This window comes from Ambystoma mexicanum, chromosome 9 (genome assembly GCF_040938575.1).
Source record: "Ambystoma mexicanum isolate Mex_15411 chromosome 9, UKY_AmexF1_1, whole genome shotgun sequence".
NCBI classification, from domain to species: domain Eukaryota; kingdom Metazoa; phylum Chordata; class Amphibia; order Caudata; family Ambystomatidae; genus Ambystoma; species Ambystoma mexicanum.
In genome coordinates, this window is record NC_090931.1 from 1,505,590,291 (window position 1) to 1,505,608,848 (window position 18,558).

General features: G+C 42.8%; 1 protein-coding gene across 1 annotated transcript in view; it reads right to left on the bottom strand.

Moving 5' to 3' along the window:
- Positions 1-6,129: 6,129 nt before the first annotated feature.
- LOC138489351 (zinc finger protein 79-like) overlaps positions 6,130-18,558 on the bottom strand; it is a 35,203-nt gene continuing 22,774 nt past the window's right edge. The window contains exon 2 of the mRNA XM_069617069.1: positions 6,130-7,843. Coding sequence (XP_069473170.1) covers positions 7,121-7,843 — 723 coding nt within the window. The 3' untranslated portion in view covers positions 6,130-7,120. The remainder of the gene's footprint in view (positions 7,844-18,558) is intronic.

The window sequence follows — 18,558 nt, forward strand, 5'->3', positions numbered from 1 at the left end:
GGAGCCATTTAAAATGGAAAATTGTCTTATTTCCATCAAAGTTAACCATTTTTCTATCCTTGATGTAGAACCGGGCTTATAGTTTGTAAAAAGGTTCATATTGAAATCACTGGCAATAATCGTTGTTGAGATATTAGGATTCAATATAGACTGATCTAGGATCTCTTCAATTTTGTCAATAAATTGGGCTTCAGTTGGTGATAATGGATTCCAATTTAAGTTTATTAACATCATCATTGGATAAAAAGGAGGATTCTTATTCAATGTATGTATGATAACTGGTTGAATGCCATAATCAGGGGAAAGAAATGGCTTAATGGTTAGTTGTGAATCGTAACGCGCTGCTATTAGGAGACTGGCAGCCGGTCTACCTTTAGCAGCTTTAGAGGCCAGTATTAAGGCAACCTGATGATCTGGCCACACTGGAGGGGACATCATCCAGGTCTCTTGTATAGGACTAAATCATATTGATTCAATAGTACTGGTTTGGATGTCATTAGGGTAGTAGTCAGTTTGCAAATTATTATTTACTTCCTTGTCACCAGTGTGAGAAAGCCAGGCTCATTTTGAGATCACGGTTTGAGGAAGATTAGTAGGAGCAATCTTACAGTTGCAGCACGTATGAGCACCAACAATAGAATTGGTACTAGGATTGTTATTTGAGCAGGACTGTGAGTCAATTGCTTTGTTTGAATTGCCTTGTACAGGTACCGTTGTAAAGACAACTTCCAAAGCTAAGCCTTTTTCAAACAAGAGATGTCTTTGCTGCCACACGTAACTTTTTATTATTAGCGAAGGAATACGAATATCAACAATATCCTGATGAGCTGGTTTTGGGTAAGATACCCGTTGAATGTCATTTGAGTTAATTTTCCGTAAGGCAGGAATAACATGGAAAATAGCCAACAGGGTGACTCGACTTGGAAAGGGATCAGAGTAAACCCTATCTATCATGGTAATTCTCAAAGTTTCATCTTGCAATTTGCTCATTTGTGGAGGGTGGAAGGCTTTCATGTGCTACTGCAACAGGGTCTTTTATTGTCAGAGATGACTGTGAGCGTTCAATATTGTCACCTTTTTCAGACTTGGGCGGAGAGCCTTTGGTAAAAGGTAATCGTTTAATAAGGTCATTGCATTTTTGTTCAAGAGTTCTGAAAGATGTAGCATCATAATTTAGGTTCACACAAAACTTAGGACTTTGAACAAGAGGAGGGACATTACTTTCATGCAGACTCTGATTAATAGCGTCATGAATGAATACATTATTATTTGAGTAAAGAGAGAAATGTATCAATTGTTCATGATATTATTTGCAATGCTAAATTCAGTTGATGGAATGGTAGCCATGACAGGGTTACACATGGGATCTTCCAGTGTCTTACCTTCAGATAGTGCTAGACCAGGAATAGAAGGGCGTGAATCAGCCGGAGAAGGATCAGTCAGCCTTTCTTTGTCGACTGGAGGACTAAGATCTTGTTGAGGCTCCGCAATGGAGAGATTTGCCACAAAAGCTTTAGTTTTAGATCTCATTTTTTAATTTTTTTTCAGAATGGGAAGATTTTTCCTTTTTTTCCTTTTAGTCTGCTCAATAGATAGGTCTTGATCAAAACCAAGAACAGAGGTACGCTTCCTATTCCGTTTTCGTTTTCTACGCTTATTCTGGGACGGTCGGCAAAAAACATCATAAAGTGGTAGCTCTAATTTGGATTGATCAAGAGTGTCGACAATTATACATTCCTCATTGGTTGGAGGCAATTTATTATCAGGTATCACTTCAACTGGTATCACAGGAGAGAATGGCGTCACCGGGGATGGTGTATCGTTCGGCCTAGACACTGGAAGCACTTGACTGAATGTACAAGGTATTGCGCAGGGCAGAGCACTTTTTAGCTGCTCTGTAAATTCAGGGCTAGCCAGTCGAATTAATTGGTAAGAGCTGATAGCATGATTTCTTGAGAAGAAGCTCTACTTTCAAGAGATTCAAAAAGTTTAGTTAGTGTAAAGATGGTTGTGTTAATCGCCATGAGGGCAGCATCCAATACTGAGCTGGAGACCGAGTGAAAGCCGAATGAAGGTTGTGGTATCGGCTTGGCAAAGGAAGGAGCAGCAGATACAGCTGAGGCTGATGGAGAAATTATATCATTGGGACAATCAGTAGGATATAGTTCTGGTGATATGGATAGTCTGGATTCTATGGAATCATGCACAGATGCTATATCATTGGTTGAAATAATGGGAGCAACTGCTTGAGTTGACTGAGCCACAGGAAGTGACAAATTAGGGGTCTAATGCTGAAATCGAGATTCTAGTTTATCCGCAAAGGCAGCGGCTTCAGCCGCGTTGGAAGAACCTCTTAAGACTTGAGAATAAAGAGAGCAAGTAGTGGGAGGTATGATGGATTGTGATGCCTCAGAGTATGGCCTTGTTTGCATAAACTGGATCGCAATTCGTAGTATGCAGACCGGCCTCATCATGAGTAGTCATATGCTCAGCAACGTGCTCATGCATAGTGTTATCCAAAAGAAAATGCACTTGATTAGATTCTTCTGAGGCACATTAGCTGGGAGTTGTTTAATGCTAAAGGAAGGGCAGTTTGCATTCCCCTTTCCTTGCTGGATTGTTGAAGCTGAATGCCTCAGGGGCCCTTTTGAAACAATTGAAACCCCAGGGGTATATTCAATGGCATACGGTAGGAATAGCATAAAGGAGGAAGCGGCATACCAGTTGTTAACCGCATCATTTTAAGACCAATTATTCTCACAAGTAATTATATTATTTCGATTGAGGCTTCTTATAAATGTAAACAAAAGGGCACAGTGCCGGGATCAAGCGGAGCCAGATGCTTTAGCTGCTAATGATTGTACAGGTTGGAAACACAAAGAATACGTACAATCTTCAGCATAAAAGTGTGGCCATTAAACGTTGCACAAATGTCTGTGACAGCATCTACAGGGGGGGCAAAATTAGGGGGGAGAGAGAGAGAGAGAGAGAGAGAGAGAGAGAGAGAGAGAGAGAGAGAGAGAGAGAGAGAGAGAGACAGAGCACAATGGACCCGCCCACTCCCAATTTTACTCTGCTTTGCTAAATGGATACGCTGGATTAGGACTTAATATCAAACCTGCTTGGTTTACACCATGAAAGCATGCATGGGTGTCAAGTAAAGGACGCAGTGAAAAAATAAAAAAGAGAAAGAAAAAGGAAAAAAGGTGAGTAGCATGGCACAGCAAAGCAGCGTTCAGCAGACAGTACTCGTCCGGTACTCACTCACGGTGCGCGCACGAGATTTGAATTTGTAGCGTCAGTGGGCGTAGCTACAAGAAAACAGAGAAATATTAGCTTTAGCATTGCACACTAAGATAAAGAGTTCTTGTCAAAGTCCTTTGTAGTGAAGTCTGTTGAAGGATGATATACCCAAGTTGATTGATAGAGATGAAAAAGATGTAGTCAGCAGGCAATCCGGGCATAGTAAGCAGCAGAACAGCTGACAGTACCCATCCGGTACTCGCTCACGGTGCGCGCGAGAATTGAATTTGTAGCGTCAGACGCTAAGTGGGCGTGGCATGGCATATTTACCTCCCAGCATCTTAGGACTCACACTCAACGGTGAAGGTTCTGAAATATTTGAATTGCCAAAAAAAAGATAGCTCTTTGACCAGCTCACTCATCTATGCTGTTCATTGCTCACTCAGAGTTGAAATCCATTACCCAAGCCCTCGTCCTCACCCTCCTGGATGCTGGTAATTAATTTCTCAAAGGTGCCCCAGCTTTTATCCCAGAACAAATACCACTGGTATTCAGAAATTAAAAAAATCTTTATTTATAACACATATAGCCTCATCACGACTTCGGCGGTAACCCTTAAATCTGGCAGTAGCGCTATTACCGCCGGATTTAAGGGTCCGCCGAATCAGGGCTTCGGTGGATTTCGCCCCTGCTCTGAGCTGGGGGGGAATCCGCCGAAAATTTGCGCTTTTACCGCCAGTGGGAAATCCGCCGGCGGTATTAGCGCGTAAATTCCCCATTGAGCCAAATGGGGAATGGGGCATTCCCGAATGGGCTCAGTGGGGAATGGGGACTTACATTACTGCTGAACTCGTGATCCGGCGCTATTAGCGCCGGGGAGTTCGGCGGTAGGGCTAATACCGCCCGCGCTAATAGCGTTACCGCCCAAGTCGTGATGAGGCCCATAGTATTTAAAAAAAGCATTTTTTTCATGCAAATGGGAGAAATACAGATTTCAAAACACATTTCATCAATTCAACAATCAATATTTCATCAGAAAAGTCAATCCACCATTAGTTTGCGCAATATAATTTATCAGAGCATATTCTCTAGTCCGCTGAAAAAAATCAGCCCGCAAACATTTAGCAAAAGGAATTTAGACACATTGGACCTCATTACACGGATGGCGGTGAACCATGGCGCTATTAGCGCCATGGTTCATGCCGGTAAAATACCGGCACCGCCTTGGTGGAAAGGGGAATTACCACCCTATTCCAAGGTTGGCAGGGCGGTAATTCCCCCTTCCACCATTGCCCTTCCCATTCCCATTTTTGCCCCATAGGGCTCTATGGGAATGGGGAAGGCGCTAATTACGGTACCGCAAATTGCGGTACCGTAATTAGCTCCCTGGTCCCTTTGCGGGTTGGTTTTTACCGCCTGCAAAAAGCAGGCGTTAAATTCCACAACCCGCAAAGGGACCTCGTAGTAAGGCGGTAAGGATTTACCGGTACCGGTAAAATACCAGTACTGGTAAACCCTTACCGCCATCCGTGTAATGAGGCCCATTGTGTTTCAGCCTGGCAGGAGCCCCACACAGAAGGGCACTTCTTTATTTTAACGGCCTTCATGAGGACAAGCTTAATTATCAAAATCCAATTAATGGGGACACTCAAGTGTTCTTCATTGAGAAATAATATTCTGAAGATCTAAAAATAATTTTAAAAAACAACTGTTGCTTCCTTAACACTGTGCCCTTTAAACAATGGTTGCCTATAACCAAGTGTATAATCAAACAATTAATGAGTTACATCATGGCAAGGTTCTCTGTACCTGGTTTATACGTCTATCTTTTCCCCTTTCTCTTTAATTTTCAAAGCATTCACATTCAGGATTTAATCCATAAAGGAAATCGGTCTGGGGAGCCTGCTCATTACTAATGACTATTAGAACCTCAGCGAGGGTCAACCAGAATGTAACAACCATTCTGATTGGCCCTCGCCAGGGCTTTACCTGGCTGGGAATCACTCAGCCGGGATTACACTCCTTTGTTCCCTTCAGGGGGTGTGGCAGCCCCTCAGCCAATGAAGAGGCTCGAAGCGGGGTCATCCCCGCTCCGAGCCTCCACACGGCTGGAGGCCACCATCGTACCCTGTCGTGGATTCAGGTAAGTTTCCTTTTTTTTTCTCCCCTGCACACAATCCCCTCATGCCCTTCCAACCCCACTTATCTTCGTATTTCTCCTTTTCGGGAGCGAACGTACTAGGAACACTTCAGTCCCCAGCATGTCCGCTCCCGATGGCTGCCATGGAAAGGGAAAACAGACTGTTTTCCCTTCCCGGCGGCCATTTCCTTTGAATTTATTTTCTGTTCAGAAATGCTGCAACGTAACTATTGGCCCCGGGGCATTACCTAACTCGGTAATGCCCCCGCGGCTCGGGTTTATTGCTTAATTAGTCCTTATGACCATCAAATATTAAAAATATTTTTTTAATAAATGATTGTATTGTATTGTAAATGATACCTTATCAAGGTTGGAGGCAACTTCTTATTCATGTATATTTTGATATGTTAAATGTCGGCGTCTCACTCATGCCACCACGAGAAATCAAGGAGTACATGCTACTTTTACATTTATAAAGAAATCAATATTTTGAATATTTGAGAGGAGGAGGCAAGGAGCAGAGGAGGGGAGGTGTAAAGTACACCAGAGGGAAATATTTACAGTAAGAAGAGGAGTGAAACATGAGGTGACAAAGAAGTGGAGGAGAGGCAAGAAGCTTCAGAGAATATCAGAGTATGGAGACGAGGAGGAAGATAAGCTTTAGAAGAGAGAGGTAGAGGGACATCAGAAGCTGTAGAGAATGAGGATCAGTTTTTTTGCTTGAACAACTTTAGTTCGAATTATTTGCTTCAATCTTTTTTATTGAAAGTGAGGGGAAATCCCCTTCTCCCTTCCCACTGCCCCTACATGCCCCTCCACCCCCAATATTGCCTAACCACAAATCACCATATACATTTTTAGGAACTATTTGACCAAAATAATTTGACTTAAAATGCTTTGATCGATAGATCTACTTCTGAGAGACACCAGAGGTGAAGAGAGCATCAAAGGGTGGAAGGGAGGAGGTGGAAAGAACAGCAATGAACGGATGCAGGTGGTGCTGAAGGAGCAGTGTTGGAATGAACTATGAAGCACAGGGAAAGGGAGGAGATGCAAAGGGCGCAAGACAGTACCAGTCGAAGCGATGATGTGGAGAGGAGGCAGGGACAGTTCTATAACAAGGAGGGTGTTGGTAAATAATCAAAAAGGAAAGGATGGGTGCAAGGAAGAATGAAAGGAAAAAGAAGAATGGGTTGGAGCCGAGTAGCCTCAAAGGTTCATAGAAAGACCTACTAATGTGTTACACCCCACCACCCCAAACCCAAGGTGACACTGGGTTCCTGGGGCAGATGACACCTGGCCTATGAGCACACAGTGGCTGGCCCGACTAATATGGCTTCAAAGAACATGGGACGAGAAGCAAAGGAGCAACATCCTTTCAAGAAAGACAGTGGTCAAGAAAGTAGTGCAACGTCACAAAAAATCCTAAGGATTGTGAGTGAAACTAGTTAAACTTCAGGAGGGCGCAGCCTACGAGAGAGGGCGTGGACTGAGGACTAAGAGAAAGCATTATCCTGCATTGCTCAGTCTTTCTTAAAGCCCATAGACTGCCCAATCTTATCACTTAGTTTATTGTTACATTAATAAAGTCCAATTGAACCTTTATCCTCGATTCAAGTTGTCAAACTGAACAGGATTATTGATAAGGCATAGACATTGATAGGGCTTCACCCCTGTGTGGATGAACTCATGCTTGATCAGATATGATCTACAAGTGAAGCTTTTCTCACGCTTCGTTCACTGGTATGGTTTTCCGCCAGTGTGCCATTTCTGGTGAGTCCTCAGGGTTGATGCCAAATTAAAGTGCTTGCCGCATTCTGTGCACCCATAGGGCTTTTCCCCACTATGGATCACTCGATGGCGGTTCAGCAATGTGGTACGACTGAAGTTTTTCTTGCATTCTGGGCATTGATAGGACTTCAACCCTGTATGGATTACCTGGTGCCTGATCAGATCCGAGCTACAGGTGAAGCTTTTCTCACACTCCGTACACGAGTACGGTTTCTCCCCGGTGTGGCATCTCTGGTGAGTCCTCAGGGTTGATGCCTGAGTAAAGTGCTTGCCACATTCTGTGCACCCATAAGGCTTTTCCCCAGTATGTATTCTTTGATGGCGATTCAGCATTGAAGCACATATGAAGCTTTTCTTGCATTCTAGGCATTGATAGTGCTTCTCACCTGTATGGATCATCTGATGTTGGTACAGATTAGAACTACAAGTGAAGCTTTTCTCACACTCAGTACACTGGTATGGTCGCTCCCCACTACGGACCTTCTGGTGCTCATACAGATTTGTGATCCTTGTGAAGCTTTTCTCACAAACTGAGCACTTGTATGGTCTTTCTCCTGTGTGGGTTCTCTGATGTCTCTTGAGGTGTGACGCCCAATTAAAGTGAATATCACATTCTGTGCACTCGTTGGACTTCTCCATAGCATGGATCCTTCGATGGCCGCTCATTCTCTGTTGAAAGAAGAGGTTCCATGTAATATTTGACATCACCATACAGACTAAAAATCAATACACATCATGTAGAGCTGTTCATTCTCATTTTATTCCCCACTCACAAACTCACTCTGGGTGACCACAGATCAATTTCATGAGTGAAAAGGAAGAAGATCTTGAAACCTCAGCACATTCCAACCCTCGGTAAACATAGCAATATATATCGTTCTGAGTCTTCACCTATCAGGAGAGATAAATTAACTAAATATACTGGCATAAGATTACAATCTTTATGTGCACAATGCTGAGCAAATATTTTACGGAATGTTCCCTAACCCAATTCAGGAACAGGTGAGACCCGGGTATGAATCTCACTTTCACTAGTTGATGCAATGTTTTTAATATAGGAAATGTACTGTGGAAAAAGAGAATTATAGATGGGCAGCTGTCAGGGGGTTCTGAGTGAGATCTGATGGACCATGAGAGCGATTGTCAAGCAGTCAATGACGTAACTAGGAATCCATAAAACAGAATATACACTGTAGCGAGAGTTACCCATATATAATGTTATATTGTCTATGGCCACATGTACCTCTTACACTTCTTGTAGTATCCCATAGGACCAGCCTACAGGAGTAGAGAGGGAATGCATGAGGGACTATATCCTGCATCAAAGATAAAGATAGCCCCCTCCACATGAAGAAAATGTGCATGCGGCATTCTGCGACTCACGCTCAACTCCATCACCAACTCCCACTGTGCACCGTTTACTGACAGTGCTGTGACTGAGATGTGTACAGTTTGCAAGAGCCATGGCTCCCTCTCTGTCGAAGGTAGAGTGGCCTTTGAAAGTACATGAGTCACTGCGCTCACAAACTGTCAGAATCGTGGCTCCTACACTACCAAGGAAGCCAAGGATTGATGTGGCTGGGCTCTGGGCTTTTCCTCCTCCCACTCAGGTTTTAGAAGAACCGAGAAGCCAGAGCAAATGTTGTTGTATTCTCCTACCATGAAGTGCCTGCAGTTGAGTCTGGATTCCATAATGTATTTGAAAAAAATACATAGTTTCCATTGGAAGTCATCGGCAACTATCTGAAATAGAGGTTATTATAAAAGAAACTAAATATAACGGACCCCAAGTTAACATATGGTCCTCATTACAAGTTTGCCGGTCCAGAAACAAGGGTGCTGGTAAGCTCACCGGCACCCTTGTTTCCGGACTGGCAAACTACAAGTCTGCCTGCCGGAGCCGCTGTGCCCGACAGGTCTGACCGTTAAAGGTGCCGGTGCTCCCGTGTCCCCACTCCCATAGAGTCCCATAAAGTCCAATAGGACTTTTACAGAAATGGTGCTAGTGTGAATTCCTTGTTCATTACCTTTGGGTATAGTGTATCCAATTTATGTATCCAAAATATTTCTCTTTTCGACACCAATATCGTGAGATTGCCCCCGCGGGGTGCTTCTTTGATTGTTTCCAAAATTACAAACTGCAGTTGTGATATGGCATGTTTCAATGCTGTGAAATGTCTAGCCACTCGAGATTTTTCATTCTTTGTCCGAAAGTTAGATTTATGTTCGGTTATTCATTCTTTTATTTTATGTGATGTTTGGCCTATGTATAATTTACCACATGGGCAAATAATTCATATATTACATTTTTGGAATCACATGTTGCAAAATCTGTTAGCATTATCTTTGTTCCCGTGTTCAGGTGCCTGATGTGATCTCCTTTCTGGATGTTGTTGTCCACAATGTTGACATGGGAACGTCCCCTGTTTTGGTTTTGATAAGAATGGTTGATTCAACATTTTCACTCTTTCTGCTTTCACTAGGCTATCTTTTAGGTTTCTCCCTCTTGTGTAGGCCACCATTGGAGGGTTCGGAAAATGTTTGTTAGGTTGAGAATCCATTTTGTTATTTTCCAGTTGTTTTTTATCAGTCTGTTTATCTGTCTCGATAATTTCATAATATGAATTTATTCATGAGCGTTGGTGTGTTGTTTACGTGCTAGCAGAATGTATGTACTCTAAGACACACATCTCGTGATTGCCTTGGTCAGTATGTCATCTGGATAGCCTGTCTTTTTGAATATATTAGATATCTCATCTGTCGCTTCTTTTGCCTTGTTGTCATTAGATATAATTCTCTTCATCCTCAAGTATTGGCTCAAGGGGAGATTATCCCTCAAATGTTGAGGATGGAAACCTTTGTAATGTAGGTTGTTAGTCACATCTGTGGGGTTACGATATACTGTAGTTTCTCGCTTATTTTCAAAAGAGGTGACTTCATCCAAGAAATGAAAATCTGGATTTCCCATTTCTAACATGAATTTAATCATTGTATGACATGTGTTCAAATATTCATAGAATTGCTCAAGTTCTGCTCTTGCGCCGATCCAGATTCAAAAGATGTTGTCTATGAATCTCTTCCATGTAAGTAATGTCTTGAGATGGAGGCTTATCACCCATAAATATAATCAAGATATTCTTTGAAAATGAGCACTTGTGACAACAATTTTATCTATACAATCTGGTTGACATGGTTATTATACACTTAATATAACTGGGAGCCCTGAATGAGACCTGAAATATTGCAGAACGCTGTTATGGTGCATGATGTCATCAAAAAACTACAAACTATGTGATGATATCACATTTTAACGTCACAAAGGTGACGTTACATAAAAAGCAGCCATTTTGGACTGGGCATGAACGTCGGCACAGCCAATACATGAAATTAATACTGCTTAGCATCCAGGGGGTAAATAGACTTCATGTTTCCCAATTAGGATTCAAATTCAGCTAATGTGCATCGTATGTACAGGAGAGAAGAAGGATTACTAACCTTCCACTTCAAATCACTTTTTCCTAATTAGATTTACATTTCTAATGAACACAGAAGTTCATAAACCTACTGGGAACACATGATGGTTCTTATAAAATCACTATCAAGGAGCAGAGTTTGAAAGACATTCACATTCATGCGAGTTGGCTATACAGCCCACTTTTATTTTTTAGCTTTTTCTAGAATGTGTGGTGAGATTTTAAAACACTGTGGTTGGTACCTATCTCCACAGGGGAATGCCTGAAATGAAAGTTAAGGATTGCACACCATACATTACTGAGAGTAGCCCTCGTGGACAGACTCCAGAACAGGTGAGCAAGCTCACATAATCTAAGTGGAATAGATAGATGAAAACAGAGAACCTAAGGAGAATATATTACATGATTATACATGACCATACATTACTTCTCTTATAGGCAGCGGGCAGTGAAGACCCATACACTGCGATTCTTGAAAATCTACCTGAGGTTGGAGCATGGCATAGTCTAGCCAGGTGAAAAAGTATTTGATTTCAGATAATAATCAATTAAAACGTGAATACTAGAAACCCTTAAAATATATTCCAATGTATCCTTTAGATATTTTTGAAAACTCATGGAAGAAAGATTAATCAGCTCCCGGAGAAGGAATTCTCCTGAAACGCCTTTAGCTATTTTTATGTTTGGATTATTGCAGTTTTGAATTTAAGCGTTACTGTGATTAACATTTATTAATATAAAGTTTTTGGATTTCATAAACACTATGCCTAAAGAATGAATTTAATAAGCCCCACCATTGCCACTCCTGATATATCATCAGTATTAGAATATTAGGCCTCATTACGAGTCCGGCGGTAAAACCGCCTGGTTACCGCTGGACTCGTATTACCATTCCGCCTACGTGATTCCTGGAATTACCGGGGCATTACAACCCCGGTTTTCCGGGAATCACGGAGGCGGAATGGTGTAAATCCCCATTCCCATTGAGTCCTATGGGACTCAATGGGAATCGGGATCATGGAAACACCGGCAGCATCTCATAATGCTGCCGGTGTTTCCTCGTCCGCCTGCATGCGGGAGGTGTTAAACCCGCCAGGTCAGACCTGGCGGGAACATCACCTCCTGCCTGCAGGGGTCGGGATCAGGCGGTCCGGAAACAACGGTGGCGGCGGGTTTACCGCCACCGTTATTTCCGGACCGCCAGGGTCGTAATGAGGCCCATTGACTGCCTTTTTAGACAGTACTACGTACGGGTGTGCAGGGGATGGTAGTGTCCATTAACATAGGAAACGGTTTTTGTACTTGAACCAAGAAATTAAACAATTTTAAACAACAATAAATGATAAATAGATGCAGATTCTTCCTCCATATTGTTTAACTGTGATCAAAGTCCAGTAGTCGTTTTGAAAGTTCAAGTAGTGTCCGAGGCCATGCACGTACACCAAACATCCACAGTTCATTTTAATTGACATCAGCATGTTTGTAGCTCGGGTGCCATTTAATACTTTAAATACTACAAGGTAAGTCATGTGACCCATCAGAGTGTGAGCGGTTCAGGTATCTCTCTCGTATGGTGGAAAGCTAACACTACGGCCATGTTGGTCTGTAGGGGTGTCACAGTATTAGTTTTATGACGGTACAATAACCTTCTTGCCAAATGACGGTATATCATGGTTATCTCGGTATAGCAGGTGGAGTTAACTAATCTTAACAAATATTTTCTAAAAGGTCATAAATTGTCAGATTTATCATCACAAACAAAACCAGGCACCTAGGGCCAGAATTGGGCTTTTCAACATACTTTCCACTGAAATGCCACCCTTGCTTCCACCAAACACAAACACACGTGTGGAGAGGAGAGGCGGAGGGGAGCCCTGCTGCGACTGGCAAAGCAAACTGAATAGCTTTTCTTAAGTGGTCATTTTGGCTTTTAGCCCCCCCACTGGTACTGGTGAAGATGAACATGTTGCCATCTTGATAACCTGCATGCCACAGATCAATGGAGTCTGATGGTAGTATACGCTTGTGCACATACACACACACGCACACACGCACTCTCTCTTTACATTACAGCCTTCAGTTTACTTGCGGGCCAAAAGGTGTTCAGTAATCACGGACATGTTACACTTTGGCATGGCAGCAGAGAATACCCACAGAGATTAGTACATTTCGCACTGTGACTTATTATATGTAAATTCAATGATGGAACCAGGGAAATCCCCCATTGTCATATGTTTAGAAAACATTATCCATTATAAATATATAAACCCCAAACCGCCAACCCAAAGTAAACCCTTTTCCTTCTTGGCACTGTATTTATTCTTCCTATTGCTAACATATTGATTTTGTGTCAGGCACGTGTGGTTTATGGAATGGCATTAAAAACTGCTCCAACTGAAACTACTTGGCAGACGGCACATCCAACAGTGCAAGACCAAGACTGCACAGCACTTGCTTACTGCAGCCTTTCCAAATCAGATTGAAAAGCACACTTAACGGTATGACGGTATACCGGTATAAACAATGTGACGGTTATTATTGTTCAATTAAGTGGTTCACGGTATCTTTAACGGTATACCGTAATACCGTTACATCCCTATTGGTCTGTCTGCCATATCTTAACGCTGAACCTTATAAAGTACATCTACACTTCTAGTAACTGGTGATAGTCGTTACACTTGTTATTGACATAGAGAATGTTGAATGTGCTTTGTGAAAAAATGTGTATAGTAGTTTGTCATAAGGTGTTACTACTGAAGAGGGGCTAGAAAAGCATATGTTCACAGATCATTTTACAGTAAAGTTGTCCATACCAATTGATCGTTTAGTCCTGAGATGTGGGATTTGAAATGGAATATTAATTTTTGCTCAATCCTACTGAAAATGGTCTCCACACTGTTATGTTATGTTATTGTGATTTATACAGTGCACCGCTGCCATTTTCATGGTTTCCATGCACTCTGGCAGATCTGATAAGGAAGGAAGGCTGGGAGGGCTTTGATGGTGGGATCAAGAGGGAAAGCACAAGGGAGCTTTGATGTGCTGTTGGTAGCTTCAGTTGTGTGCTGGGTTTGTTTTCTGTTGGTACTGGTTATGTGGTGTTTGGCGCATGAGTGAGTATGGGAACAGATGTGTCTAACTGGTTTAGTTTATGTTTAGTCGGGTGCTGCCGAGTGTGAGCAGTTTGCAGTAGTTTAAGGTTTCTGCTGCGGTAGAGGTATATGTGTGTTTTGATTGGTGTTTGAGAGGGAGTAGGCAGGATATAGGAAAGTGATTAGTAGGTTTAGTGATGGTTGATGTCTGTTCCTCCTATGCTATGGTTGTGCTGGTATGGCAAGGTTCATGTTCCTCTATGGTGGATTGCATTAGAAACTTTTGTTTCCTTTGTTAGTTGTTTTAGGTTTTGCCGTTTTCGGTATTTCAATTGTGTTGGCTTTTTCCATTCAACAGTGTTTCCCGCTTCGCTCAGAGAGATAAGTAGCCATGTTTTTTCAGATTTTCTGAATTTAAGGTGATCTTCTGTTGCTCGTATTTCCTTTGGTAGTGAGTTCCAGAGTTTTGCTGAGATTCAGGAGAAATCCGATACAAGAAATGTCCACTTTGGGTATTGTTTTGGCTTCAGGCAAATGTCGTTGCTGGACCTTAGTGTTTGGTTTGTAGATGGAGAGGTTTACCTGTATGAATCCCGCTCCTTGGTCATGTATTGCTCTGTAGATTATGCAGAGTGTTTGGAAGAAAATTATTTGTTTAACCGTTCTCAGTGCTGGTGTAATGTGTTCTATCTTAGGGAGTGTGAGAAGTAGTCCTTTTGCTGCATTCTGTACTCACTGTAGTAGTTTAGTATATTCTGAGATCGATGCAGTTGGCATAGTTGATTCTTGACATGACAAGCGATATGACTGCAAATGTTCTATGTGGGTGGGAAGGTGTGAAAGGGTAATATCCGCTTGACCTTGTGGAGGCGATTGAAGCATTTCTTTACTACTGGGTTGACTTGCGTTTCAGTGTTAGGTCGTTGTCCATTAACAGGGATCGAAATTGGGATTCATGGAGCAGGAGCTGAAACTAGCTCCTGGGTATCATGATTTGTTTCGGACTAGGAGTCGTTTCTTCTGACCAGGAGCTATTACATTTTGTTTTCGAAATGCATTCATAGCTGTCCTTGAGGGACTTGTACTGACATGTGTAAGAAACTCAGCACAATTTAAGACAGCTTTAATAGCCCATATAGCTTGCACACTGTTAAAGTGGTGCAGAAACTTTAAAACAAACTTAATTGCGCATACAATGTGTGCATTGTTATGTTGCATTACCTCAGCCGGCAACGGTTTGTACGTTTGCCAGCTTGGCTAGGAACAAGGAAGTGCGTTTCCTGTCTCAGCCAGCCGGAGCGCAAACCACAAGGCTTCAGATGGCAGCTTTTAGCTGGTGCAGATAGCACAGGAAATCACCATCAGTGGAAGATCCTTCTGACATAGCTCGCAGAGAACGTGATTCAGAACCTGATACAGAAAGCCTTCTGACATAGCTCGCAGAAGAACGTGATTCAGAACCTGATACAGAAAGCCTTATGACATAGCTCGCAGAAGAACGCGATTCAGAACCTGATACAGAAAGCCTTCTGACATAGCTCGCAGAAGAACGCGATTCAGAACCTGATACAGAAAGCCTTCTGACATAGCTCGCAGAAGAACGTGATTCAGATCCTGATACAGAAAGCCTTCTGACATAGCTCGCAGAAGAACGCGATTCAGAACCTGATACAGAAAGCCTTCTGACATAGCTCGCAGAAGAACGCGATTCAGAACCTGATACAGAAAGCCTTCTGACATAGCTCGCAGAAGAACGTGATTCAGAACCTGATACAGAAAGCCTTCTGACATAGCTCGCAGAAGAACGTGATTCAGAACCTGATACAGAAAGCCTTCTGACATAGCTCGCAGAAGAACGTGATTCAGAACCTGATACAGAAAGCCTTCTGACATAGCTCGCAGAAGAACGTGATTCAGATCCTGATACAGAAAGCCTTCTGACATAGCTCGCAGAAGAACGTGATTCAGATCCTGATACAGAAAGCCTTCTGACATAGCTCGCAGAAGAACGCGATTCAGAACCTGATACAGAAAGCCTTCTGACATAGCTCGCAGAAGAACGCGATTCAGAACCTGATACAGAAAGCCTTCTGACATAGCTCGCAGAAGAACGTGATTCAGAACCTGATACAGAAAGCCTTCTGACATAGCTCGCAGAAGAACGTGATTCAGAACCTGATACAGAAAGCCTTCTGACATAGCTCGCAGAAGAACGCGATTCAGAACCTGATACAGAAAGCCTTCTGACATAGCTCGCAGAAGAACGTGATTCAGAACCTGATACAGAAAGCCTTCTGACATAGCTCGCAGAAGAACGTGATTCAGAACCTAATACAGAAATCCTTCTGACATAGCTCGCAGAAGAACGTGATTCTTCAATGTTACAAATACTCTACCTCTGATAAATAAAAGTGATACGTCACCCATTTACTGTTGAAGTGGATGTTACAAATCCACACATGCAGAGCAGTCATTTTTGCAAATACACATATAAATATATAGCCACAGCATGAAGAGCACATACACACAGACGAGAGACCATCAGACTTGCCTACGCTTTGAAGCCAGAAGGGCTGGGGAGAGGAGAGGAGAAAGGAAGGTCTAAGGAAGCAGATGCCCATCAACCTCAGAAGGAGCCATTTACTTTTATGCTGGTTCCTCTCTAGAAACGAGTACAAGTGAATTCCCTGTTGCGTAGAGAACATAGGTATGTAGTGTATTTTAGCAGGGGAAATGTGTTTCCAGTGTTTTTAAACTAAACATCATTTCTTTCATTATTTGAATACTCAACATGCTCTTTGCTTACATGATAATCGTGTTAACAGGATTGATGATATGTTATATCTGCTTTTACACTTGCTTGTAAAGATAAGAACCTCCCAAAATAAGGGATCATATTAAATACATTAAAATGATAAATCTTTGTCAGTGTATATTTAGAGCAATGAGTCAGAATGTTATCTCTGAGTGAGTCCGGAACCTTCTTTCCCTGACTATGGGCCTGATCACGACTTGGGCGTTACCGCCGGTGGTATTACCGCCGGCGGTAATAGCCCTACCGCCAAACTCCCCGGCGCTAATAGCGCCCAATCATGAGTTCGGCGGTAAAGTAATTCCCCATTCTCCATTGAGCCCATTCGGGAATGCCCCATTCCCCATTGGGCTCAATGGGGAAAATCTGCGCTCTTCCCGCTGGCGGTAATAGCGCAAATTTTCGGCGGATTTCCCCCCAGCTAAGAGCTGGGTCAAAATCCGCCAAAGTCCTGATTTGGCGGACCCTTAAATCCGGCGGCATTAGCGCTACCGCCGGATTTAAGGGTTACCACCAAAGTCGTGGTCAGGCCCTATGTGTTTAATCGTGCTGATAGCACCTGTCCTTAGCGCTGAGAGTCGGTCTAGGGCGTTTCAGACATGAATGACTGATGACCAGGGGTCACTTGTCACAGCCTTGCAAGGGGTGGAGCCAAATGACTCGTGGTTACGCCTGAATCATAGGCAATCAAGACTCTACTTTCTGAATGCTAACCGTGTCTGCACTCCTTGCCAGCAACACATTTGGAAACCATGAAGATCTGTGTTGTAGGTATGCATGTCAGTGCCCGTATGTTAAAGCACAGATGTACTGAATACTGTGAGCCTGAGAAAGCAGGGTTTTGGAGGTTTTGGAAAAATACACTCTGCATGTCCAAGGATCCGAATGTACCCCTAGTTCCGTGGGCAGAGGAAATAGGTTACTGGGCCGTCACATTTTCAATACAAAGCCACAAAATATATGTTCACATTTAAAGGTGTCAAAATCCAGTTTTAGCGAGTATTTTACAATAGTGTGATGCAGTCATGAAAAATGGATGTGATCGTGGCCATACAATTCTTGTAAATATTCCAATGGAGTTCAATCAAGCAGCATCTATCCTCACTGTAATGGACATTAGCACCCTAACGGGGGAGCTAGCCAATCAGGTTGCTAGGAACGTGGGCTTGAACCGCTGGTGCAAGCCCGCATTCCCTCCCACCTGACGGCTGGCTCCTCCCACTGCCATCTCCCCCCCACCGTCTGTCCTGTTTCTTTTCTTCCCCTTCTCACCCCCACTTACATTATTTCTTCGGCGGCACTAATCCCCTCATTTGGGTTCTCATACCAACTCTTTGCAGACGACACCCAAATCATCTTCTCTTTTCCTGAACTCTCTTCTGATCTTTCAAAATGTCCAACTGTCTCTGCCATTTATTTTCTTTTTTTCTTTTTCTTTTTATTGTAGTTGGTTTATTACAAACCTTTACAAAAAAGAAAAAAAGAATACAATGGATCTCATTTCAAGTCCGGCGGTAACCCTGCGGGTGCTACCGGCGGGCTGCCGTCGGACTTGCAATATTTACTGGTGCCTAGCTTGCCGGTAACACTGGGGGATTACAACAAGTCAGGCGCCGGTAAAGTGTAAATCCCTATTCCCATTTGAGTCCCATAGGACTCAATGGGAATGGGGACCATGGAAGCACCGGCAACAGTTAATAACCGTGCCAGTGTTTCCGTCAAACTCAGACCGGCACAGTTGTAATGAGGCCCGATATCTAACAAATTAATCTCCAGAAAGTATCCCATCGGATATATGCATCTTTAAATAAAAAAAGGAAAACTCCGACATAAAAAAGAAGAAGCAATGTTCTACTATGTAATTTTGACAGCTTCATTATCATTAATTCAATTTTGTAATTTCCTCACAAAATTGACTTTCTTCTTCTATGTTTAAATGCCACCGCCAGGGCGTCGGAAGTTCACACCGGGTTCAACACTCTTTTCCACAGTTATTTAAACTCCTGT